This window comes from Podarcis tiliguerta, assembly GCF_965153285.1.
Source record: "Podarcis tiliguerta genome assembly, chromosome: 6".
Taxonomy (NCBI): Eukaryota; Metazoa; Chordata; class Lepidosauria; order Squamata; family Lacertidae; genus Podarcis; species Podarcis tiliguerta.
Window position 1 is genome coordinate 92,914,985 of NC_139539.1, and position 26,801 is coordinate 92,941,785.

Here is a 26,801-nt window from a genome sequence, read left to right on the forward strand (position 1 = left end):
CCTGAAGTGTATGTAACCTGAAGCGTATGTAACCCAAGGTACCACTGTATTGTTTATTTTTTGCTTTTAAAAAGATAATGGGATACTTGGGGAAGGCACATAGGGCACGCAACTTCTCTGTTGATGCCTTTTCCCGGATGTTACCTGAAGTCTCTTGGATTTCTGTAGGGGGGCATGATTGCCTTGCTGCTTTCCATCCTGTGCTTGGTAATGATCCTGTACACCCGCCGGCGCTGGTGCAAACGCCGCCGGGTGCCGCAGCCACAGAAAAGCGCCAGCGCTGAGGCAGCCAACGAGATCCACTACATCCCCTCGGTGCTGATTGGGGGCCACGGCCGCGAGAGCCTGCGGAATGCCCGGGTGCAAGGCCACAACTCCAGTGGGACCCTGAGCATCCGCGAGACCCCCATCCTGGACGGCTATGAATACGACATCACGGACCTGCGCCACCATCTGCAGCGGGAGTGCATGAACGGTGGCGAGGATTTTGCCAGCCAGGTCACCAGAACACTGGACTCGCTGCAGGGGTGCAATGAGAAGTCAGGCATGGATCTTACGCCAGGTAGGGCAGAGACTTAAACTTTGTGTATACTTGCCTTCAATATTGTGTATGGTTGAGTGGGTGGGTTGCTGCTGTGTTAGGCATAGATTTCATAGAATCCACAGGGTCAGAGGTGGTCCTAAAAATCATCTAGTCCAGGCTTCATCAACCTCGGCCCTCCAGATGTTTTGAGACAACAATTCCCATAATCCCTTACCACTGGTCCTGCTAGCTAGGGATCATGGGAGTTGTAGGCCAAAAACATCTGGGGGGGCAAGGTTGAGGAAGCCTGATTTAGTCAAACTCCCTGCAATGTAGCTGTCTCTTACAGGGATCAAAACTGTGACCTTGGCATTAACCAACTGAACTATCCAGGTCCTTATTCTTTTGTACCCAAAGCCCATCTTTAACCTAAACCCACAATATGGGACCAGCTTTCAGTTCTGTTGCCCCCTTATGCATCTTTCTTTTCCCCACCCCCACGTGGTCATTCAAAACAAGCCATGCAAGTCTGGATGCCAGATGGCCCAACTTTCTTTGCAAGGGATGCTCATGGTATTCCAACCAAGATGGGACAAATTGGGGCATCCATCCCCACCCACAGCTTGGATAGGGACTCAAAACGAGCATCACAATTCATGCATAAATACAGTTAGCCATGTAACATTAAATTCTTTAATCATTTCTTTTAAAAATAATAATAATAATACTGTCTTTATATACTTTCATGGCACAGAAGATAAATTTTGAGAAAACAATTGTTACAACAGTAAAGAACAAATAACTTGTCCTGATAAAATTACAGACTTTTATCATTCCACGTGTTAAAGTTTCATTTGCTTACTCTTAAGTATGACCTGTTAGGCAGGTTTTCAAAATGGTAACTAAAAAGCCAGTTTCCAGATTGCCAGGTGAGACCTGAGATGTGTTTAGGCATTTCCCAGAATGCACAAGATATAAAACCAATAGAAGGGGCAATGGTGTACAGGAAGCCTCCGTTCCCAATATTCTGGATGTGTAAGCAGCTCCTTAGGCCTCCCTGCAATTAGCATGCTTAGTGATGGAAACAAGGTGTTTAGAAACATCCATCATTGTTGGGAAACCTGGTAGGACACAGTTTCTGCTTGCAGGAGGGTTTCTCAGTGTGTTCGGCTGTGCTTGAAAAGGTCTGATTACAAGTTAATCATGTAAAAGTCTGACTAATGCCCAGGCACACTGGAGGTGGGGCTTCCACACACGCCCCGCCCTCACCCTGGCTTGTATTGTAGCTCATGTATTAAGGCCCAATGCCTGCACATGGGACTCAGCTATGCAGCTGCAAACAAAACATTTTAGTGCAAAATACAATGTGATACTAGATGGCGATGGTGAGCCTTATGGAAAATACAATCTATTAAAAAACACACACTTTAAAAAGCGTTTTCAGAACGTTTTTTAATGTGTGTGTAGATTCCACCATGGTTTAAGTGAGGGCTGTAGAGCATGGTTTAAGTGAGGGCTGTAGCTGCAGTTTTTCAGTTGCTCTGTATTTTCAGCCTAGCACAGGAAAGCACATCCAGCTGTTGGAATACTGCAGTTGTGGGAGAAAGAAATCAGAGGCATGTGAGCCTGGTTAGCTTCTGATGATTGCTCAGGAGCAGCTATCCAGGGCTTTTTTTGTACAGCAGCTTCTGAGCAGGACCACTGTATAGCACTGATACATCTTAGATCCAGCAGGCATTTCTGCTATTTGCAATGGAAGGAAAATTGATTGGCACAATCGACAGCTTTCTTCCTATGGCAAATAGTCGGTATGTATACATTCATGTGTGTGTGTGTGTGTGTGTGAGAGAGAGAGAGAGAGAGAGAGAGAGAGAGGTTTCTGGTTGGGATCGTGGCTGGAACAAATGGCTAAAGCTACCCCCATAGTGCAGTTGCATTTTAAACTAACATTGAGTCTCATTTGGGCAGTGAGAAACTCCAGCCTCTGTAGCCATACCTATGTGTCAGTAGTTGAGATGTTAACAAGGGCCCAGGCTTTCTTCCCAGGGTCTCTGTCCAGGGGTAATTCATACATCAATAAGAATCTGTAAGTAATTTAATAATACTTTAGCAAGCAAGGATCAATTAATCCTTTTGAACTTCTTTGTTGTTGGTTCTTTGGGAGATGCGAGTAGAGTTGGTCCGCTCTGATCATATAAATGGATACTTAACTGCATCGGGATCTTGCCCTTACTGCTCACTGGTGCACACCTGCAGATGATCCTGATGTTATTTCCTGGATAGCTGGAAATGAATACTTTCTCTTTCTTTCCTTCTTCTCCTCCTTCTCTTGCCCTTTCTCCTTTTTTTGTCTCTCTTTCTCAAAAGTTTTTGCCTTAAATTCTTCCTGTTCAGGAAGTGACAATGCCAAGCTGTCCTTGATGAACAAGTATAAGGATAATATCATCGCCACCAGCCCCGTGGACTCCAACCATCAACAGGCTACGCTCCTGTCTCATACTTCCAGTAGCCAGCGCAAGCGGATCAGTAACAAGTCACGAGGTACCATCTAGAGCTTCCTTCTGGATCAGTCGGGGTGGGGACAATCATGAAGGCGCTTTCTGAGAAGAGCCCTGGGTGAGATATTCCCATCTCCATGAGATAGGTCAGTTGCCTGTTCTATCTGGGGTCACACTCCCATCAAAGGAGCAGGTATGTAGATTCTGGGGTGCTCCTGGTTCCATGTTTGTCACAGGTGTCCTCACTTGCTAAGGCTTTGGTTGGTACACCAACCCTGGCAGTTCCTGGACTGAGATGGCTAAGAATAAGAATAAGAATAAGAATTTATTATTTGTACCCCGCCCATCTGGCTGGGCTTCCTCAGCCACTCTGGGCGGCTTCCAAAAAAAATATTAAAATACTGTGATACATCAAACATTAAAAGCTTCCCTGAACAGGGCTGCCTTCAGATGTCTTCTAAAAGTCTGGTAGTTGTTGTTTTCCTTGACATCTGGTGGGAGGGCGTTCCAGAGGGAGGGCGCCACTACCGAGAAGGCCCTCTGCCTGGTTCCCTGTAACTTGGCTTCTCGCAGTGAGGGAACCACCAGAAGGCCCTCGGAGCTGGACCTCAGTGTCTGGGTAGAACCACCCGGCTTGACCACCTGAGACTGGAGTTGTGCCAGGGTTTGTCCAGAAGCTGCAGCTAATGCAGCGTGTGGTAGCTAGGCTACTGGCTGGAGCAGCCTGCCATCAAAATGTTGTGCCGTGATGGAAGGAACTGCAGTGGCTGCCCATATGCTACCAGGCCAGGTTTAACTTTGCGCCAGTGTAAGTTCCTTCCAGTTGCTGCCGTCATTAGCGATCTCCCTCCATGCTCCTGAAGTTTGCTTCTGCTGTCGCCCACAGGGCTGCTTTTAGTGTGGTAGTGCCACATGGTACAAACCAGTGGCATAGCGTGGGTTGTCAGCACCCGGGGCAAGGCAAGTAATTTGCGCCCCCTAACCCAGGGCAAGGCAAGTAATTTGCGCCCCCCCCCCGCTGCAATGTCCCTCCCCCAGATAGTCCCTCGCTCTCTCACCGCACCGCACCGCACCGCACCGCACCGCACCGCACGCCTGGCACCCTCCCCTCCACAGTGGGCGGCGACCCGGCGGCTCGGATCGGATTCGCACAGCCAGCACTGCAGTGAGAGAGAGTGAGTGAGACAGGTAGGGGCAGAGAGCTGCGAGTGCGAGCGCCCCCCCCCCAGATGTTACGCCCGGTGCGGCCGCCCCCCCCCCCCCGCACCCCCCACGCTATGCCACTGGTTCAAACACTTGCAGAAAGCAGGAATTATGGTGACCAATATCATGAGAGTTCTTTTCAGGATAAACTAAAAGGAATGCTTTGATATTAATTTCTTTTCACTTTGAAGCATTTATGTTATGGATTGCTTTTTCTCCACAAACCGGCTTTCAGGTAACTGTTTTTTAAATTTTCAATAAAGTTGGGGGGGGGGACCCCACACACCCAAAAGAACTAATGTCACATGGAACTCCCAGGTCGGGATAGGTTGGCAGGGACTGACTAAATATGTAGAGGCATAAAAAAGGGGAAAAAACACCCATTACTTTTAGCCTTGTCTTCATTGACCCTGGGATAGATATGGACGTTGGCCACACAAGAATGCCTGAAAGACACAGACCCAGTCTCTCCATCTCCCCCCCTCTCTCCTCTACTCCTTCTAATGACGGCCATTTCACTAGTTAATAATAGCACTGACAGTGCTGTGCCAACTTATTAGATTCTGCCCCTAATTATGGCAGGCAAATAGAAAGAGCTTGTCATAATATCTAGGATGTATCTACATCTCTGCCTCTTCTTCTTTTAAGCACATCTCATTACTGGCTGTTATTGAATCATCTCTCTCAAGAAGTGCTTCCTCCCGCCCACCCCATGTGGAGACAGGATCAGGTCTCTACATATTCCTTTACATCAGGGGTAGGGAACCTTTTTCAGCTTTAGGGCCATAAGTTGCTGCTGCTGCTGCTGCTATTATCCATATTGAAGTGAGTCAAAGAAAGCAGTGCAATAAAAATAATAGCAATTAAAAAGGCAGCATAGTATATCTGGAAGAGACTTAAATCAGGTAAGCAGAGGACCACAGCTCTTCATGGGGAACTTTCCAAGGGCTTGTTACAGAGAGCACCATGTCACTCCCCCCCTCCCACCAGTGCTCTGTATGTGTATTTGTGTGAGAGAGAAGATAAAAAGAAATTACCCCTTTCCCCTTCCATCTAGTCATTTTCCAGCTGGGAACCATTGTTCCCAAGCTACTTTTCACCAGCAGAGAATAATAGAATTCTGGAAGGGATCCCCGGGGGTCATCTAGTCCAACCCCCTGCAATGCAGGAATCCTGCCCACATCTAGAAAAGAGGTAGAGTGGAGTTGTGGCACCTAAGGCGCAGGGACCAAATATGTCCCTCCAGGACTTTCTGTCTGGCCTCCTAAGGTTCCCTCCCCAACATCACCAGCCCTGCTCTACTCCCCCTGAAGCGCTTTCCCCTGTTGGGATGTGTTGTGCGCTTATGCCCCTTGCTTGCTTGGAGGCCATAGAATTGTAGAGTTGGAAGGAACTGCTAGGGTCATCTCGTCCATTGCTGGAAATGGAACTGCATGTGTAGAAACGTCTGATTTTTGTGTTGCTGGGGTGTAGCCCATTGTGCGAAGGCCATTGTTCTGACCAGTAGGGACTCTGCCTACTTCCGACATGAGGCAACCCCTACAAGGTTCCTCACAAAGAACTGGGCTGAAAAAGGTCCCCTAACCCTATACAGGGACGCGGGTGGTGCTGTGTGTTAAACCACAGAGTCTAGGACTTGCCAATCAGAAGGTCGGCGGTTTGAATCCCTGTGATGGGGTGAGCTCCTGTTGCTCGGTCCCTGCTCCTGCCAACCTAGCAGTTTGAAAGCACGTCAAAGTGCAAGTAGATAAATAGGTACCACTCCGGCGGGAAGGTAAACGGTGTTTCCATACGATCCTCTGGTTCGCCAGATGCGGCTTAGTCATGCTGGCCACATGACCCAGAAGCTGTATGGCGGCTCCCTCAGCCAGTAAAGCGAGATGAGCGCCGCAACCCCAGAGTCGGTCACGACTGGACCTAATGGTCAGGGGTCCCTTTACCTTTACCTTTTTAACCCTATATAGAAAGTCTATGAGGATTCTGTCCCCTTTTTCTTCACACACACACACACACAGACACACACACACACACACACAGAGAGAGAGAGAGAGAGAGAGAGAGAGATTGAGGCACCTATCCTCCCAGTGTTATGATTTCCAGCCTTGCTTTAAAAACAACAACAACACACACGAAATGAACATGGTGGAAATCGAAACACAGGGCACTGTGTCATGGACCCCATGAAAGAATCCTCTTAAGCAGAATTCAGTGAAGTGCAGTCTTTAATTTCAGCAGGAGCCTTTGCAGCCTATGATGAGAAAAGGAAGAAGTCTGTATTGTGATGTTGTATGGCGTGGGGAATGGGGCGCAGGAGGGCTCTTCTGGCTACCGTGAGCAGCTGGTTTCCTTTCTCTCTTTTCCTTGTAGCTGGCTCTGCATTTCTGAACCCTGAAGGGGATTCTGGGACAGAGGCAGACAACGATCCCCAGCTCACTTTCTACACAGATCCATCACGGAGCAGGCGGCGAAGTCGGGGTATGTGGCAGCATCTGGAGGGGGGAGAGGGCAAGCACTGTGGGCAAGGGGTAGAAGGGCATGTCAAACTGGAGACCCTTCAAGTCTAAGCTGCCCTAGCTGTGTGCCAGATCACATGCCTGATGTTGGTGAGCGCTAAGGATAGCAGGAGAATCCCATCGGAATGGCCAGTTCCTTAATGCTAGAGTTTCTCCAGCACATTCAGCATATAGGCTATGTTAGCTTTGGTTCATTTGCTAAGGGGGCGGGAGGCCTAAGTGAGCAGTCGTTTGTACCAAGCATTCAGCATTATGGCTTCACTGCAGTGGAATGGATTCTCCTGAATGCTGTTCCATTTCCTCACTTTGCCTCCCGTCTGCTAAAGCAGGAGATGGCAAACCTGTAACCCTCCCAGGTATAGTTGGGCTCCAACTCCCATCAGTCCGTGCCAGTGTTGCCAGTGCTCAAGGATAGTGGGAGTTTTCAGGGGGAAGGCACTTGGGAGTGTGTGGGGGGGGGGGACACTCAGACACAGACCTGAAAACACATTTTCTGTGCCCTAGGATGTGTCCTGGATTTCTGTGGAGAGCCAGTGTGGTGTAGTGGTTAAGACCGGTGGACTCGTAATCTGGTGAACTGGGTTTGTGTCTCCGCTCCTCCACATGCAGCTGCTGGGTGACCTTGGACCAGTCACACTTCTTTGAAGTCTCTCAGCCCCACTCACCTCACAGAGGGTTTGTTGTGGGGGAGAAAGAGAAAGGAGAACGTTAGCCGCTTTGAGACTCCTTTGGGTAGTGATAAAGCGGGATATCAAATCCAAACTCTTCTTCTTCTCTCGCCACCATTATGCTGCGTAGGGCTATTTTTGGTCACAATGGGATCCCACCTCACTCTTGCAAAGCCTTTTTGCCATTGGAAGGAATGATTCACTGCTTTGCAACCTGTGTGCACTGCACTTTGCAGAAATTGTGCCCCTTATCCCAAAGGACCCCCCTCCCCTAATTTCCTACACTTTTCTCTTATCCCTCCCTCAACATACCTTGGAGACTGTAATGGAGGTGCATTTATCAGCCTTATTTTTTTAAAAAACAACAACAACAGGGGGCTTCTGCAAGATTTCACTCATACAAGATTTCTGTGTTAAATGTTTTAAAAGGCTGGTTTATGTACTGTACAGCCTTAGAAACATATTTATCTACTGTAACAAAGAGAGACTACCATCACAAAGTCATACGGTCAGATGGCTTCTACTCTTAGGTTTTCAGGATTTTTCTTTTTCAAAAGTGTATCTTCGATTTGCCCCCTTCCCCATTCTTCTCATGCAAAACTCAAGGAAATCGACCCCTCCATGTTTTTTGCTTGACTAGCTCCACACCCACAATGGCTGCTTTGCAAAAACCAAGTCTGCAAGCAAGCTGTTCTTTTTGGCATTTGTGTGGGTTTGTTTGGGGCTGCGAGTTTTCTTCTTCTTTCTCTCTATTCCCTCTGCCCCCTTCCCTACTCCTCAAAACACAGATTTATTCTTTTAAAAAAGCAAGCAAGCAAGCAAACAAACAAACAAAAGCTATCCAGGAGAGTAAAATGCAACAAAGAAAGAAAAAGTAAAGGCACTGCTGCCTGCCAGATTTGCCAAGTTTCTATAGATGGATCTTTCCAGCTGGCAACATTTGCTCTTGTGCACTTCCAGCACGATTAGAAATAAAAGGGTGCTTGTGGAAGTATTTCCTGTCCTCCTGCGCAAAGGAGGGGCAAGACAACAAAAGCAGCAGAGCACAGCAGACATTCTGTCAAGGACAGCCCACCGGTGTGGATGGCAAATCATGGAATACCAATGAATATCCACGAGGGGCAGAAGCAGGAATGTGTGACAGCTAGCATTCTAGTCTCACACACAGGTGGTAGAACGCCCCATTTCTGGCATTGAGCCTCGTGTCTGCTCTCCTCTTGTCCCTCTGAATTTATTCCCCCTGAATTTTATGCTCCTCCCAACCCCATTCATATTTCCTTGGGAGTAAAGTAACGGTAGAGGACCCCTGGACAGTTAAGTCCAGTCAAACTTGACTATGGGGTGTGGCACGCATAGAAACGCCATTTACCTTCCTGCCACAGCAGTACCTATTTATCTACTCCTGCTGGTGTGCTTTCGAACTGCTAGGTTGGCAGGAGCTGAGACAGAGCAACAGGAGCTCACCCCGTTGTGAGGATTTGAACTGCTTGATCAGCAAGCCCAAGAGGCTCAGTGGTTTAGACCACAGTGCCGCTGCTCCCTTTCCTTGGAAGTAGGGCCTATTAAGTTAAAGTGGGACTTATTCCCAAGTGAAAAACTTTATGTTCACCTTCCCTCTGCTTCTAGGTTTTTCTCTTCATACCTCCTTCCCCTCATAATTTTTCTCACTGGTTGCACACTTCTTTCCTTCTGTTACCATTTAACTTTGCGTTTCTCCTGCCTCACCCGCTTCCTTCTTCCCTCTGTGCAGTGGCGTAGCGTGGGTTGTCAGCACCCGGGGCAAGGCAAGTAATTTGCGCCCCCTAACCCGTGAGCCAGGTAGGGACAGAGAGCTGCGAGTGCGAGCGCCCCCCCAGATGTTGCGCCCGGTGCGGCCGCCCCCCCTGCACCCCCCACGCTACGCCACTGCCTCTGTGCATTGCTTCTTGGAAGCAAGTCCTGAGGAGTCCGGTGGGACTTGCTCTGAAGCAACTGTGCACTGCATTCCATCTTTCTTGTCTTACAACCTTTTCTCCCCTCTTTGGGGTGTGCTCCTTACAGGTGGAGACTACTGCTCAGGAATGCTCAAGTGATTAGATATTTGTGAATTCCGATACAACGACCTGATACACCCAGAGGCATAGGAAGGGTGTGTTGGGGGGTTGCAGACCACTTCTGGTGTCATCTTTGAGGAGATAACAAAATGGCATACTGCAGGGGGTGGCACTTACCGCGGGGCCTGACCTCCAGTGCGCCTGAGCCACACGTCTCTCCTGGGAGTGACACGGTGACTCGGCACCCCATGCTGCCCAAAATGGCAGCATGGGGCTTGCGTCTGCCAGGCGGACTCCGTGGGCAGCTCGCCGTGGCACCCCCCCCAGCAGATCACCACAGCACCCCCCTGGACGGCCCCCCCACCGGGGTGGTTTGCCCCCCCACCGCCTCTCTGGGTGCTGGAGCAGCTAGCTACACCCCTGCAGGGCCTTGCAGAGCCAGGCAGAGGCCCGGGCCAGGAAAATAATGTGCCCCCCCTTTTTTTTACCCTGGGGATAACTGAAGTCTTATAAATAAGTAAGTATATAAATAATTTTCACAAAAGTTATGCTGACAAATAATTTTATTTCAAGGCTTGAACAGTATCTGCATATAAAGACAAAATGGAAAATATAGATATATAATAGTGCTTTTGGCAAGCCGCCCTTTGGAATCGGAGACCTGGGCCAAGTGGACCATATGCCCCCCCCCCTCTGTTTGGGCCTGCACCCCTGGACACACGCTCTTTGGATTTCAGACCATCTCAGGATTATTATTTTTTTAATATAAATTTTATTCAGTTTACAAATAAGACAAATTAATACAATTCAAACAATTTATAAAACCATTCTCTCATTTTTGACTTCCCTCAACTTGGCTGGTACTCCTTCCCTTCTCATTTTTCCACACATTTCTTGGTTCATATCTACTTCTTAAATTAAATCTGCTTTCAATCCATAATTTTAACTTTCATTTTTACAAAGCTTCTCTGAGCGTTACAAACGTTATTTGTTTTTCACTCAAATTATGCATATATTCTGAGAATTTTTCCCATTCTTCTATAAATCTCTGATCTCGTCGATTCCTAATTCTTCCTGTCATTCTATCCAGTTCAGCAAAGTCCATCATTTTCATTCTCCATTCTTCCAGTGTTGGTAGTTCTTCTTGTTTCCATTTCTGGGCTAACAATATTCTCACTGCTGTTACTGCGTACAAAAATAATTCCCTATCTTTCTTATTTATCTCATTTCTCACAATACCTAGCAGGAATGCTTCTGGCTTCTTAACAAATGTATATTTAAACATTTTCTTCAATTCATTATATATCATTTCCCAATAATTTTTAATTTTCTTACATTCCCACCACATATGATAAAATGTACCTTCTTTATCTTTACATTTCCAACATTTGTTGCATCCCTTATACATCTTAGCTAATTTCACTGGTGTTAAGTACCATCGATACATCATTTTCATCACATTTTCTTTTATAGTTCTCAGGATTTTTTTAATGCCATATCCATTATATCTAAAATTGTGTATTTTGGGAGCTTTAGGCCCCCTTGGGGAGGAGGAGGTGGCAAAGTGGGGTAGAAGTGAAAGAAGACTATGTAGCATAAGAGGAAGCAGGCAAGGCAGCCTGGAGCAATGTTGAGCAGGAAGATTAAGGAGGCAGGGATGGTGGGAGGGAGCAGGGGAAGGAGAGGGCTGAAAGAAAGGAAGTGGTGAGAAAAAGGAAGAAGGTAGTGACCCCCTAACTCCAGAGCAGGGGGAAGGGAGATGCTGAGGGCAGAGGGAAGCTGTGCATTTAGACAGAAGTGTCCTTCAATGAGATAGAATCATAGAATTGTAGGGTTGGAAGAGACAACAAGGGCCATCTAGTCTAACCCCTTGCAATGCAGGAATCTTTTGCCCAGTGATGGGCTCAAATTCACAGCCCTGAAATTATGAGCTTCATGCTCTGCCCACTGAGCTATAGAGATGTGGTACCCAAACTTTCTACTCCTTCCCAGCCAGGGGTCTCTGACAATAAGAGGATGTCTGTGTTTCTGAGGACCCTTGTGGCTTTAGGCAGGATAACCTTGCCTGTGTACTTTGGAGCAGATTTTTATTACAAATAACTGATTAGTGTGGAGACAGGACAGAGTGGACCATGCCATGGACTGGAAATATCTCCAGCAAGGATGGAGCAGTGGCGTAGCGTGGGGGGTGCGGGGGGGGCTGGCCACACCGGGCGCAACATCTGGGGGGGGGGCACACTCGCGCTCGCAGCTCTCTGCCCCTACCTGGCTCACTCACTCTCTCTCACTGCAGTGCTGGCTGTGCAAATCCGATCCGAGCCGCCGGGTCGCTGCCCACTGTGGAGGGGGGGGGTGCCAGGCATGCAGTGCGGTGCGGAGAGAGAGCGAGGGACTATCTGGGGGAGGGACAGTGCAGCGGGGGGCGCAAATTACTTCCCTTACCCCGGGTTAGGGGGCGCAAATTACTTGCCTTGCCCCGGGTGCTGACAACCCACGCTACGCCACTGGGATGGAGGGCTCAGATACGGTGTTATTTTCTTTCCCTGTTGAAAAAACAACCAGATCCGTGTCATATGGTGAGGAACTGGCACCCAATACATGCTTAGTTGCAAAGAGTTTCCCAGTTACTGCTACACCACCTTGGCTCTTCCCCAACCCCTGTGACGGTTACGTGTTATCTTTTCTCCCTGCAATCTTCCTCTCCACCAAGGCTAGCAAGTGGTTAATGGGGCATTTCTTCCACCCTTGGCATTCTGCTCCCCACCCAAACTCCATGGTACAGAAGCGAGTGCTTCTGGCCTTCCCCTTCCTCGGCGGATGAGCTGATGTGGAAAGAGTTTTCTCAACACAAAATTTTGGAAAGCATTGCCCCTGAAAAATGTAGTTGCGAAAATCAGAATGCAAAGCTTAAATCATCTGAAGCCTTCCCCATCCCCCACCCCTTTAAGAAGAGCTCCCAGCGGAGCCGACACAATCCATCATCTTTTCCAGACTGATAAACACATTTCTATGATAGATTTCTCTCTGCATGAGCTGTCTGGGTGAGATCTCTGAAACCCAGGCTCTTGTCTGTTCTGCTCGCATGTTGTGGATCCCTAAGGCAGCTAACTCTGCAGTGTCAAGGAGCCAGTTCTTACGGAGAAACCAAACCATGGAAAGGACTGGGAGGGGGGGTTGTGCATTAAATATTCAGAGAGTGCTCATCTCTTCCTTTGGACTAACATATTTTAAGGCCAGGTACTCAGTCCTGTTTCCCATGGTATTCCGCCATATGGAGGCCTCTTCAATCCAGTTGTTCGTGGACTGCCCCCAAGAAATTCCAGTCATCAGATTATTCTTCTTTTGACTTCCCACAGTATTTTTGCCCCACCTTCCCAAGTGGCAGAAATAGAGCTGATGGTGCCTCTTTCTTTATCCTGTTTTGCGAAAAAGAAAGAAAGAAAAGTGAATCAGTTTGTTCTCTCTCTGCTGCCTGGTAAGGGCAAAAGGGAAAGGAGTAAATGAATTTCCCCAAAGCAAAGAAAGGGGCACCCATTTCCTCCCCCTCTCTCCTCCTCTCCTCACCCCCCTTGCTTCTTACCAGACAGCAGCGAAGGGAACAAGCAGATCCCTTTTTCTGACCCCCCCAGCCAGCAATATTTCTATAGGTTGTCAAGCACAGCCAACAATTTATAGAAAAAGCTTTTGGGAGGGATTAGAAAAAGGGAATCGATCCATCATTCTTTCTCAACTCTTTCTCAACATCTGCCTTGTCAATATCTCTCCCCCCACCCCAATCAGTTGACAATACAGTGACATCACATCCTTCCTTCTAATTCCACTCCGTGCCCCGGTGCTGCTGCGTCCAGGGAAGCATTTTAGGGACTCCCAGGCAGCCAGAAAACATGCAGGTGAGAGAGAGAGAGAGGGGGGGGTGGCTTGGGTGGCTGGGTGGGTGGGGGGAAACTTTTGCCTTCCTTTCCTCCCTCCCGTTAAACCCCTCTCCTGCATTGTTAGCCAGCTGCTTCTCTGCACACCCCTCTCGTGCTCCTTGTCCCTTCTGTGTTTTTCCTTCCCTCTCCACTTAAAACGTGGTTACAAAGCACGGATCCACATGGATCCTCAGGATCTTTGCATTGGGTCACCCCAAATTCACCATCAGATCACATAGCATGTCCATGGCTACAGCCTGCACCAAAAAAATCACGCACCCACTGTTGCCTGGGGCCGCAGTGGTGCAAAAACGTGGTTACAAAGCACAGATCCACAGGGATTCTCAGGATCTTTGCATTGGGTCACCCCAAATTCACCATCAGATCACATGTCTGTGGCCACAGCATGAGGCACAAAAATGATACATCCACTGTTTCTTCAGAATTCCCCCCCCCCTTGTTTTCCTCCTCTAAAAACGATGTGTGTGTTATGGTCAGGTGCGTGTTATAGAGCGAAAAATACGGTACTTTCTACTTCTTTACATTACCAACATTTATTTTCACTTCTTTTATACATTTTTGCCAATTTAACCGGTGTTAAATACCATATAGTTCTCTTTAAGTAAGGTACAGGCCGCAATTTGTATATCATTCTGCCATAGTCTTTAAAAAACACTTGTAATGTGATAAACAATGTTTAAATTTGGAGGTAATTAGAGATAAAGATTTTATTGACATGCATGAATGTAGATAATACAAAGGAACCCAGGGAAGGAGTAGAGGGAAGTCCCATAATGTGGATTTAATATTGATTCTGTATGCAGCTGTTATAAATGTTTTATTTTATGGGGGGTTTTTAATGCAATGATTTTGGGGTTTTTTGGTGGAAATTAATAAAAATATTTTACTCTCAAAAAATGTCAATGTACACTCCATGAAATAACAATAGACTGGGTGAATCTGACCAGAACTGTTGTTCTGAGCCATGAGTGATGGGAGCAGCTTTCACGGCTTCTCCCTGGCCTTCCCCAGTATCAACCATCTTCCAAGCTTTAGGATCAGTTGGGGAGGCCATGTTGGTGGTTGTCCCAAATGGTGGTGACCTATGCCATTGGCTTCTCAGAAGCAGTCACTCATTTGTGGAATGCCCTCCCTCGAGAGTGTGGTGCGTCAATCTCCGTCGCTGTTAACATTTAGAAGAAATTCAAAGACGTTCCTGTTTGCCCAGGCATTGGCTGGCTGAAAGTTGTGTCCCTGGCAACCCTGAAATTGTTAGTTTGAGAGCAAATAATTGCTTTTTAGAAAGTTGCTTTAAACTGTTTCTAGAAGTTTTAATTGCATAAGTATTGATGTGTTTGCCTCCCTGGGCTCCTTGGGAGAAGATGTAGTGTATGTATCCAGTAAATAACAATAATACAAGTTTTCTACGTTTTGGTTAGGCGGAGAATTCTCAGCAAGCTTCTTGTGAATCAAGATCGCTAGTACTTAGTTACTCTGCTGTAATCATAAATTTCGACCAGCATTTTATCATTCCTATAATTTGCAGATAAGGGGTTAAGCCTAAAGGAGTCTGGCTTGTCTAAGGCTACCCAGTATGCTCATGGCAGAAGAGATGCTCCAAAATGTGATTTTGCAATGCACATTCTCGTTATTTCTGTACCTCACAATTACCTATAGCAGCTTTAGCAAGTTAGACAGCTCATCCCCCAGCCCCCTTTTAAAGGAACAAGATTTGTGTGTTTGGTACACATACCTTGTAGATACGCTCCTGTAATTGTTTATGCAAATGAGCTCTAAATGTTTTGGCCAGAGGTATAAGTGCTTTTGAGGATTAAACCTGCCTTTGTCCAATGGGATCCCTGCTGTTCTTTGTAGTGACCGGCTTCCTATAGACAAAGAAACATTAACATACATGTTATTAGATGCCTTTAAGAAAGAAAATTATGTAGCAAATCATAAACAATGACTTTTTGCCGTCAAAGTAGCTTTAATTCAAAGGTACTTTTTCTTGCAATGGCTTCCCTGCTGATCTTCTACGACATTGCTGAAAGCAGGAATATACATTTTTGTGAGCAAGGCAACAGCTGATTGGGTTAATTTGGCCCAGAAGGTTCCCAGCCCTTGTTGGGTGGCAGTTAGCTGTTGTCCATCTGGATGCCAAGCTGCCCTTTCAGAACTGGACCCATTTTGGGGAAGAAGTGATGGCGCATGGCACAACATGCACAGCTTGTTGGGTTGGAAAGCCTTGCCTAGGCAGAATGCCAACATCTATGTTCTCAGTTCCCAACAAGTGGTTATCTTGAGAGCTGCAAAACCAGACCCTGGAAAATACCAGGGCAGTTTGAATCTATCTCTGAAACTGCTGCCAATTTGCCACTCACATTGGCCCCCGGCTAATACTTCAGCTGTCCAGAAAACGTGGCATCATCATAAATGGCCCCAAAATCATATTATCGTATCTGCTGATGTAACCATTAGTGTGATACCTCAACCGGCCATGCACTAAATTTGATTGGCCTCATCTGAGTACTAATGACAGAGCCAATGAAGTATAGAGCCTAAGTTTTGAGTTTGTATGTGGAGGATTCCAGTTCAGGCATCCACTCGGCTATTAGGCTTGCTGTGGGAGTGGGAGTGGGGAGCAGGCAGTCACTGTTGTTATAATCACTTTCAGTTGTTCTTTCTAGTGTTTGACATGTACTCAATGCATTAGAATAAACCCAAATTCAGAAAAGTTCTCCCGTGTGCTTATAATGCAGTGAGATACCAACAAAAAGGAGCAAGAGGGGGAAGGAAATAGGGGGGGGGGGATAGAAAGAGACAAAGCAAAGAGGAATATGAAAACGGAACAAAACCAGTACTAACCAAGTAAGATTATGATAACCAGGGAAAAGAGAAAGTTTAAAGAAGAAAGGCAGACATTTAAACATTAGGGAAATAAGAGTATTTTCTTACAGCTCTGCTGCAGCTAAGAAGACAGTGAGAGCACAGCAAGCTAAAACTGGAAGAACAAAAGTTTTGTGAATACTGTGAAATCCAGGTACAGGTGGCACAAAATCCATGCAGACAATTATAAACTGTGCAAGCTTTTCTTTCATAATTGTATGATGTGATAACAGAAGACAGCGAGCAAATAATAAAGAGGAGCAACATGATTTTGAACAAGAATAAAGCCAGCCACCTAGAAAGAGCAATTAACCATTCACAAGCAGAACTGAGACGAGAGGTGCAAGAAGGCAGCCTGGGAGATTGATCAGCAATGTTCCTCGAGCCAGTAGGAGATGCGAACCAGCAGTGCCAAAGGGACACAGAACTTGTGTCTCCAGGAGGGATATTCTACAGACCCCCATGGCATGATGGTGTGCTTGGCAGGCACCTGATACCTTAAACAGCATCACTGCAGTGCCGGTGTTTGCACTGAGGCATAGAGTCTCGGTGTTGGCAGTGGGAGAAACATCTGGGAGCGAGGCAAGGGTAGTGGTAAAGAGAGGAATGAGAGAAGCAAAAAGTGCAAGGTCTACATGTGAGCAAATGCAGATACTTGCACTTGTGCTTTGCTTTTGCTGGGTGTGATGTCAGTTTCTAGGGAGAATCTAGCTCTCAGCTTAGCTTGCAGATAGAGCCAGAGTGGTAGAGGCAGTCAGCTAATTTAATTTATTTATTTCCATAGTTACCTTTTTACTCATTTGCTTGGAAACGAAACAATTCCAACATTTTCAAAAAATAATAATTAAAACAGCTATTTTCAGTTTTTGCTATAAAAGTGAGCCTTCAAACAGGGACTAAAACTCACAGATAGTCTACACTGCTCATATCTCACAAGGCCTGGGGCAGGGCATCGAAAGCTGATAAACATGAGTGCTTGTCTGAAGCTTCAGGTTTTATTGTGCCAACCCTTCCCGCCTATCGAAATGTTTCCTCTGCCCTGCTGGGACATCATACCGGCTGTCAGAGATAGTGGATGGCAGGATGCCTTGGTGCCCAGGGGAGTTGGAGAGAGGCTGCCACTCAAGAGCGCGTCTCTGAGACAGTGATAGATCCACTTTGCAGGGAGCACACAGGCTTGGTGGAGCACTCTGTGGTGTGCCATTAATTACCCCAGAGACCCTGACGTCTCCATCCTTGATGTTCATCAATACAGTTTAGGGTACTCTTAGCTGACACTACTTTTGGAAATTACCCATCTCCTTTCCTAGAGCATCACATATGAGGCAAATGGTGAGGCAAAGGTTGTGCATTAGATGCTGTTTTCCCATCAAGATCCACAGGGCACACCCAAATCCTTGGGACCTCATTGACCACATCCTTCTCCCTTCGCTCTGCATTTCATCTAAGGGTCTGTGCACCTCTTTCTTTCTTTCTTTCTTTCTTTCTTTCTTTCTTTCTTTTTCCGCAGTCCCTTGCCTTGCTAACTTTCCACCATCCACTGGTTATTTCACCACAGACAGTAGAAAACTGGGCTACTTGTGGTCCACAGGATGAATGGGTGGTTTTACCTGAAACCCAGGAGAGGGGCGAAATAACTTGACAACACAAGTCAGCTTGAGAATGACAGTCAATGGTGTTCATTATCTGGACAGACACATATAATAGGCTCCACTCTATGATCACAGGCCTTTGAGTGTTATCGGAGTGACATGGGATGAACCTCAGGTACAACAGCTCACTTGGTCATGCTGTCACATTTAAAGAAGACCAAAGCTAGGTGGCATTTGGGGTTTGAGGAAACCATTAGTATTGCACTTCTGTTGCAAGCCAGCAGGTCCATGACCAAGGAGGAATCCTCAATAGCTCCCTATCTAACACATCCTAGGCGGGAAGAGGACAAGGAAGCAGGTGACCGACTCAACTCCCTGTCCTCTAGATTGAGGCAGACACAACTAGGTTGGCCATGCTGCTCTCTCAATCCAGACTCCGGAATAAGCCAGCCACAGAATGCAGTCAGCAGTCACCTCTCTGGGCTTTCCTGCTCAGCTACTCTGCTTAACGGATGCATATATATATTATTCAGTAACAATTTCCACATCTCCTCTAAAGCCTAATGTGTAGTGGATTAGAGGCCCAGACTGATAAAGTGTCCTGTAAATTGAGAACAGCACCCTCAACTTGCCGTGGGGTGATCGCTCAACCCCCCCTGCTTCTCGTACCTGCCAGCTCATCACTTCCCCAGACAGCTGCTCAGTGTCCCACCGCCATGATCCCGGGTCCAAGCCATCATGTTCTGTGTCCTCCTCGAGGGGCTCTTGGGGGGGGGGTGGCTTCCCCCACTCTTCCTCATCTGTCCCTGACATCCAGTTCAGATCAGAGGCTGTGCAAGTTCTCTCTCTAACCTTGTCTAGTTAAACAAACAAAGAAAGAAATGTTAATTACATGCAGCTGCATTTGCCATGATGGCCAGGCTCGTCTTCTGTTTTTAACTGATGTAGCTCTGAGTGTTGTGACCCATGCCTAAAGGTGGGTTTTCTCTGGGTCTACACTGTCACAATGACTTTATTTTCATCTCTCCTTTCCTATGCCATTTTAGTAGGTTCACCAAGGAGTCCTGTTAGCAAGACTACCCTGACACTCATCAGCATCACCAGCTGTGTCATTGGCCTGGTCTGTGCCTCCCACGTCAACTGCCCGCTTGTGGTCAAGATCACATTGCATGTTCCAGAGCACCTCATCGCTGATGGTGAGCAACACTCTGTCACCCTGTTTCACTTCCTTCTGGATAAGTAAAAGGACCCCTGGATGGTTAAGTCCTGTCAAAGGCAACTATGGGATGTGCGCTCATCTCGCTTTCAGGCTGAGGGAACCCGCGTTTGTCCACAGTCATGACTAAAGCGCATCTTGTGCAATGGAAACCATGACGGAAACCAGAGCGCACAGAAACGCCATTTACCTTCACGATGCAGCAAAACCTATTTATCTACTCATTCTGGTATGCTATTGAACTGCTAGGTTGGCAGGAGCTGCCCAGAGCAACAGGCACTCACCCCCTTGTGCAGTGATACTTACGATAAGTTTCATAAACTGTGTATGCATGTGCCTTGATGATATCCCATTGACTAAGTTGGCCTACTTGAAACCTGGTATTTCTGTGTCTGTCAGCTAGGGAAGGGAGGCAGCATGCAGAAACCATTGACACTCCACCCTGAGCATTGAATTACTGTGTGCACAAGCCCAATAACTTTTGCTGAAAAATCTATTGGCTATCTATGCCCTCCCAACAGGGCCAGGTTAATCTTTACAGTGTACTAGTATACCACCATAGTGCCAGAGCCAGACTGGGATATTCCAGTGTGATAATTACAAATAATAAAGATTCAGACATGATGTTTGCACAGGAACATATATGGCCAAGGTCCTGTTGAGACTTTCAGGCTGTGAATGGAGACCACTAGTGGGCAGGAGGGACCAGGCTGACAACCCCTGTTCTTAGATGATAAACTCTGCATCTCAGCACGACCAGCATCTGCAGCCCTATAGTGCTGACTTTACACATTGTTGTAAGGATTACAGGGTGATTTCAGAGTGAAACATAAGTGAAACTTTGAATGCTTCAAACAGCTGTATTAAATGCTGGATATTTGAATGTGGGAGCTGAGCACTGCGGAGAATTTGCCTCTGTTGCCCTCTGTGTTTAGCTCCTTTTATTTTCCCCACAGCCCTCGTCGTGGGCCAGGATTTGAAAAAAAATATGATAGCTTATTCAGTATAAGCAGGAGGACAGGGACAGCAAATTGTAACACCCAGATTGCTTTTGTGCTGAGAAAATATGGCTTGTTGGTCATAGACCCCCATATTTTAAATGCTGGTTCCAACTTCCCAGCCTGTAGGAACAAATGTTCTCCCCTGAAAATACTGAACTGGGTGCTTGCACCTTTGCCAAGCCTAGGCCCCCTCACCTTCTGCTGACAGATGGCTAGAGTGAAAAAAATAATGCATGGCAACACATGCCACACATAAGTAAGCTTATAAATGAACAGCCGAAAAGGGTTTTAGCTGAGGAACCCAGCACCCAACGCGACAATAGTGGCTGATTCAGTAACAGAGGTGTCTGGGCCATACTGTGGTGGGTGTATCTCACGGGACTGAAGGTGCAAAAGAAACCAGTCCTGTCCCATATGACACTGGATTTTCGGTAGAATGTTAGGTTAGAACCCTTCCCCCAGGCTAGCTCCTTTTCAATGTGATGCTGGGAGTTCTTGCTGATGGAAACACCTCCAGTCATGTCAGCCCCACCTGCAGTCTGAAGTGGAATGGTCTGCGGCCAAAAGGAGCAGGACCAATGTGGGAGAGGGCAGGTTTCAAAGAGCAGTGATCTGGCTGGCTGCCGGCAGCCCAGAGAAGCACAACAGGCAGGTAGCAACCGGTAGAGTGATCGGATTTATAGAAGCTGGCTTGTGAGAAGAAAATTGTCAGTGGGAGAGTTGGGATCTGAATGGGTTTTGACTTGAGGATCCCAGTTCGCTCCTGTGATTATTCCCATGGTAACTAACTTCCTTCTATGCTTTTGTGTTTGACGGAGTTACCTCCCCTTATTCTAGTTCCTCCAGGTCTTCTTTGCATTTATCTCAGTTGGCCAGGTGAAAAGCTACACCTTGCTGAAATCCCCTGCCTTCTTTGTCTCTTGGCCACCCAAGGGTGTCCAATAATCATTCTTGGGTTTGAACCTATGTTGCCTGGAATGTTCATTCATGCTATTAATCTCTTTTGCTTTCTCTTTGGCCTTAATCCTCATCAGGGATTCACCTGGATTGCAAGAGAGGGAGAGACTCTCAGCAGATTTAAACCTCACATATGAAAACACCCCTCTCAAAATCATTTATTTATCTATAAATTTATTTATTGCATTACTTGTTTAATGAGTCAACTTCTGCTTAATAATAATAATTGCTCTTAATAATACCCATTTCCCCCCAATTCCTGTGCACGTTCTAGGAAGCCGTTTTATCTTGCTAGAAGGCAGCCAGTTGGATGCCAGTGACTGGCTAAATCCTGCCCAGGTGATTCTGTTCTCCCAGCAAAACTCCAGTGGGCCCTGGGCATTGGACCTCTGCGCTCGACGGCTTCTGGACCCCTGTGAACATGAGTGCGACCCTGAAACTGGTAGGTGGGTGCTGTGTGAAGATGGGCATGTGTCTGTATGCATCTGTATCTCTCTCCCTGTACAGTGGTGCCTCGCAAGACGAAAAGAATCCGTTCCGCGAGTCTCTTCGTCTTGCGGTTTTTTTTGTCTTGCGAAGCAAGCCCATTAGCGGCTTAGCGGATTAGTGCTATTAGCGGTTTAGCGGCTATTAGCGGCTATTAAAGGCTTAAGGGATTAGCGGATTAGCTGCTGAAAGGCTATTAGCGGCTTAGCGGGCTTAGTGGATCAGCTGTTAAGCGGCTTAGTGATCAGCTGTTAAGCGGCTTAGCGATCAGCTGTTAAGCGGCTAAGCGATCAGCTGTTAAGCGGCTTAGCGGTTTGGGAAAAGGGGGGGGAGGGGAAAAACCCCCGCACGAACTCGCAAGACATTTTCGTCTTGCGAAGCAAGCCCATAGCAAATTCGTTTTGTGAAGCACCTCCAAAACGGAAAACCCTTTCGTCTAGCGGGTTTTCCGTCTTGCGAGGCATTCGTCTTCCGGGGCACCACTCTATTTGTATATCTGGAGGATTGAGGGAGCTTGTCTATAAGTACCAGAAAGAACTGGGAGAGCTTCGCCAAGTCCCACAGGCTGCCAAACAAACATTGGCTGTAAAGTCCTTTCAACAAGGCTGCTTCTCCCTCGATTCCGCCTACATAGTGACAACAAAACTCAAAGAGACATACAAAGCTGCCTTCTGCTGAATCTGACCATTTGTCCATCCAGCCTAATACGGTTGGCTTTGCTTGGCAACAGCTCTTTAAAATCCTCAGGCCAAAGTCTTTGACAGCACCTTTCGCCAGAGATACTTTAACTGGAAAGGCTGGAGATTGGGTCTCAAACTTTATTAATATATGCAAAATGTGCTAAATTAGGAGAGAGAAAAACTTGAGATCATTAAAACAACAACAAATCTTTTGAGTGTTGCAGGCTCCTCCTTGTAATTCCTTAGAGCTGAATCTAAGGCAAGGATGGATGAACCTCTCATTCTCTTATTTTTCCAATATTTAGTTTAGTTTGCCCCATTTTTTTTCTTAGATTTGCAATTTTTAAAAAGTCTGCATGAAAATTCATATGCATTTTATGTGCATTTTACGTGTGCAACTTTGCTTAGTACAGTGGTACTTCAGGTTACATACGCTTCAGGTTACATACGCTTCAGGTTACGGACTCTGCTAACCCAGAAATATTACCTCGGGTTAAGAACTTTGCTTCAGGATGAGAACAGAAATCGTGCTCCACCGCCACGGCAGCAGCGGGAGGCCCCATTAGCTAAAGTGGTGCTTCAGGTTATGAACAGTTTCAGGTTAAGAACGGACCTCCGGAACGAATTAAGTACTTAACCTGAGGTACCACTGTATACATATTTTTATAAGCAAATTTTCCCTAAAGGACACATTTTTGTATATTCTCTTCACTAATATAGGCATGTTTGCATGTGCTTTTGCTAATACATGCATTTCTTAATATAAGCACAATTTTTTTTTTAATTGTATATGTGTTTGTTGTGAAAAGTTTTGATATCTTTCTTAATGGATAGCAGCATACAACTATGTTCATTCATAAATAAAATAATCCGCCACCCTACATGGCTGGAGAGTTATATTGTTAAAGCCAGAGTAGTGTGCATTTTGAAGGAGAGCCGTGTTTTGCTTGGGGAAAGGTGAGTTTGGTACCTAAATGCTAATGAGACCAATTTCCCCCTCAGGAGAAGGGGCAGGCAGCCCTCCTTGCTCTCAAGCATCTTTTGCACTCGCTCCCCGTTCTTCGTCCCTTTGCAACCGTGACTCACTTGCCGTCCCTGCATTCCACTACGGAGCTGGCGTTCCATTTATTCACAGCCATCTGCCATGGCAGCTGCCAACCCTAGCAGGCCTCTGAGACAGAGAGCATCAAGCATCCTCCTAGGGGGGCCTTTTCCAAATTCACAGGTTTTTGTCAGTGCTCTGAAAAAAAACAAAACCCCACAATGTTTTTCTTTAAACAAAAGAGAAGAGCTTCTGTTGAGGCTCTGTTCATTTGGCTGCAACCCGATTTGGGTGCTGTGAAGATCATGGCGGGTTGCCAAAAGGTAGCACTGGTTGCTTGAAGCAGATCCAGGCTGAGCCACAAGACCTTCCACACACACACAGGCCTGTGCCTGGTTCTTTGCTCTGTTAGCCACACGCCAGCTTCTCCTGCTTCATTTGTTGCACCCACAAGACAGAAGCTGTTGGGAATGACACCACAGACCCTTTACGGACTTACCCACACTTGCCTTTTCCACCACTCTTTCCAGGCACAGACTCTTAAAAGCTCCGTGTCAGATCTTGGGGTTGTTGTTTTTTGGCCCCAGAGTGTTTCCCCAAAAACCCCTCTCTAGTGCTCAATCGGAGCAAACATCAATCGGTTTGCTCCAATTGAGCTTTAAAGAACAGGTTTTCACAGGGAAAGCTCCAGAGGAAAACAAATTTTGTGCTTGGACATGGAGCTTTAAGGCACAGACCATGCCTGCAAAAAGTGGAGAGAACTTAAAAATGGGAAGAAAAGTACCTCTGAGGGTGTGCAGAATGCCTTTATCTCATCACTGTGAACAAGAGCAGTGTTCCAAACTGAGGGCATTTGGGAAAATGTTGCCTGCAGGCATGTCTTTAAGCAGAGGCTTCAGTATAAGAGCTGCACCTACAGTCCGGAGGAAATCTCACACCTGGTTTCTTCTACCTGTCTCTCCCTCTCCCTTGTTCCACCAACCAGGGCTGGCCCAGGACATTTTGCCACTCATGGGGGCAACCCAAGCCTTTCTTTCCTTTTGCTTGAAAAGCTTACCAGCCCAGTGGAAGAAGACACTTTTCGCTTTTTTAACGCTCATCCTAGTAGATAGTTTATCAGTGAATTAACGGGTAGAGTGGAGAGTTGAACCTAGCCCTGGCCTTGCCCTGAATATTCCTGCCCTCTTATCTCCCACCTCTGTAAACCTTTGTTGCAGCTTGTCTGGCTTTTCCTTGCTCATTGAGCTGGAAGAAGCAAAGAGAACAGGAAAAAAGGAGGACAGCAGCAATCTTTAAACCAAAGAAAGGAGGTGAGCATCGGAAGATGCTGTAGAAAATAGTTAATTTGTTTGCAGAAGGAGTTGAGAAAGTGCTCTGCCAAAAGATAAAGGAACTTATTATTCAAGGGACAAGAAGTGACAGCCACATCTCACAAAGGGTATGATATGCTCAAAACACGTTAGGCAAGAAATTGGTCTGCTTCTGCAAAGAAACCATTTTTCACAGGGCTCTTTGACATCCACCTCCTTTTAAGCGTCTGATTTTGCATCGAACACTGAGGCTTTTGAAAGAAAAGGGGGAGTTTTGGTGAAGAGGTGTTTAGATGAACACATTTTATGCCTGCTTCTTTGCTTGTTTCAAATCACGCAACTTAAAGAATAACGGGATCAACAACTATCGCTTCTCTCATCTGCTTCATTGATGGGAATAAAAATTACGGAGGGTACCATATATTCATGCTGGGATGATATTTCTCAGAAAAGAAACTCTCCTGGAGATGAAAAGCTGGTTTGTGATATATACCTACCTTAGAACTAATCAGGAAGGAAGGTTCTACAATGCATCATTTAGAATCTGAGAGAGGTGTCTGAGTAAATATATTTGTTGATGTGTTTTGGAAGCAGTTGTCAGCTCTGAGTAGCTTGGGGAACGAAGGGCTATGGTAAGCGAGAGTGCTGGATCCCCATTTAGCAGGCTGTGCCACCCAGTTTAGGGTAGGGGTGAGGAACATTTCCTCATGGGCGTGGGCATGCTGCTGGGCGTGGACGGGCAGAGTCAGAGGCAAAAGTGTGTGTAGCAACAAGTACAGAAGACAAAGAGCTTTCTGTAGACACATCTCTCCACCTTCCAGGCAAGCAAGAGACATTGCTACCGTTCAGGGACACATTTCACCCAGGCAAAAGAACTCCAGAAGGTCTAATAAGGGAGTGTGGCCTTAGGAGGGAGAGCAAGCCTGGAGGGCTGCATTCTGCCCCCCCCCCCCCATGGGCTGGACGCTACCCCCACTGCTGGCTTAGGGAATTTCATATGGAGGCCCTGTGAGAAATTAGAGCCCTGTACTCCTTGTCCTAAGGGACGCAGGTGGCGCTGTGGGTTAAACCACAGAGCCTAGGACTTGCCGATCAGAAGGTCGGTGGTTCGAATCCCCGCGATGGGGTGAGCTCCTGTTGCTCGGTCCCTGCTCCTGCCCACCTAGCAGTTCAAAAGTATGTCAAAGTGCAAGTAGATAAATAGGTACCGCTCCGGCGGGAAGGTAAACAGCGTTTCTGTGCACTGCTCTGGTTTGCCTGAAGCGGCTTAGTCATACTGGCCACATGACCCAGAAGCTGTCTCCCTCGGCCAATAAAGCGAGATGAGCACCGCAACCCCAGAGTCGGCCATGACTGGACCTAATGGTCAGGGGTCCCTTTACCTTTACCTTACTCCTTGGTCTGGTTATTTTTCCTTTGTAGCAGGAGAATAGTGATCTAGTCATTGAACTAGTGACAGGGGAATGACAATAAATGCAGCTGAAGACTTGCATAAAGTATTATGATACTGGTCTTTTTATTTCTGACTTCTTTCCTAAAAATTCCTGGCATGAAATTGGTTGTTTTCCACTGCCGCTACACACTTGAGTTGATGAGGTCCACCAGAAAAGCAAGGTCTCTTTCCCTGATACCCATCCAGTTCATTCATTATTTTCCTTCTCTTGTTTCTTCTTCTGCCTCCAGGCGAGTGCCTTTGCTACGAAGGTTACATGAAGGATCCAGTGCATAAACACCTTTGCATCAGGAACGAATGGGGCACAAACCAAGGGTAGGTGACTTTTACAGGTCTCCAGAATCATTGCAGACCCTGAATGGAGAGTGTAGGCCTGCATGCCTGCCATTTATGATTGCTGCAGTCTCTAGTGAATTGCTCAGTGCAGTGTCTGCTGCAACTTCTTGGGGTCGGTATCAGCGGATGAAGTCCTTGCAACAATGCAGCCAGCAATATGCCCCTCCTGGCTCATTAAAGCTTGCCAAGGGACTATTATTTATTCGCTTTTTTCTTTTTTTTTTCTTTTTTGTTGTTAGTGGCTTTAGCTTGCTCAAGGCAGCCTAAAGCTACTTACAACCAAAGTATGACCAAATGGATCTAGGCTGTGGTCAACACATCCTTGTGGGAGGGAGTGATCCTGGGGAAAAGCAGTGATCCCAACAACACCTGAAAAGCCCACTCTGGACCCACTGAGTTGTGACAGCTGCCACCCACTCACAACTGAGAGCGTGGTGATGCAGCAATTGCAAGTGCTGAAACAGATTAACTTGATGCATTTCGAGAGGGGTAC

The 26,801-nt window shown here is 46.8% G+C and overlaps 1 protein-coding gene across 2 annotated transcripts in view; it reads left to right on the forward strand.

Moving 5' to 3' along the window:
* ASTN1 (astrotactin 1) overlaps positions 1-26,801 on the forward strand; it is a 223,224-nt gene that overhangs the window by 94,421 nt on the left and 102,002 nt on the right. The window contains exons 3-8 of one of the 2 annotated variants that reach the window (XM_083446259.1): positions 169-562; positions 2,918-3,064; positions 6,592-6,699; positions 18,874-19,023; positions 21,276-21,443; positions 26,203-26,287. In XM_083446259.1, coding sequence (XP_083302385.1) covers positions 169-562; positions 2,918-3,064; positions 6,592-6,699; positions 18,874-19,023; positions 21,276-21,443; positions 26,203-26,287 — 1,052 coding nt within the window. Of the gene's footprint in view, positions 1-168; positions 563-2,890; positions 3,065-6,591; positions 6,700-18,873; positions 19,024-21,275; positions 21,444-26,202; positions 26,288-26,801 lie in introns of both variants that reach the window. The other variant, XM_083446258.1, reaches the window with a different exon arrangement.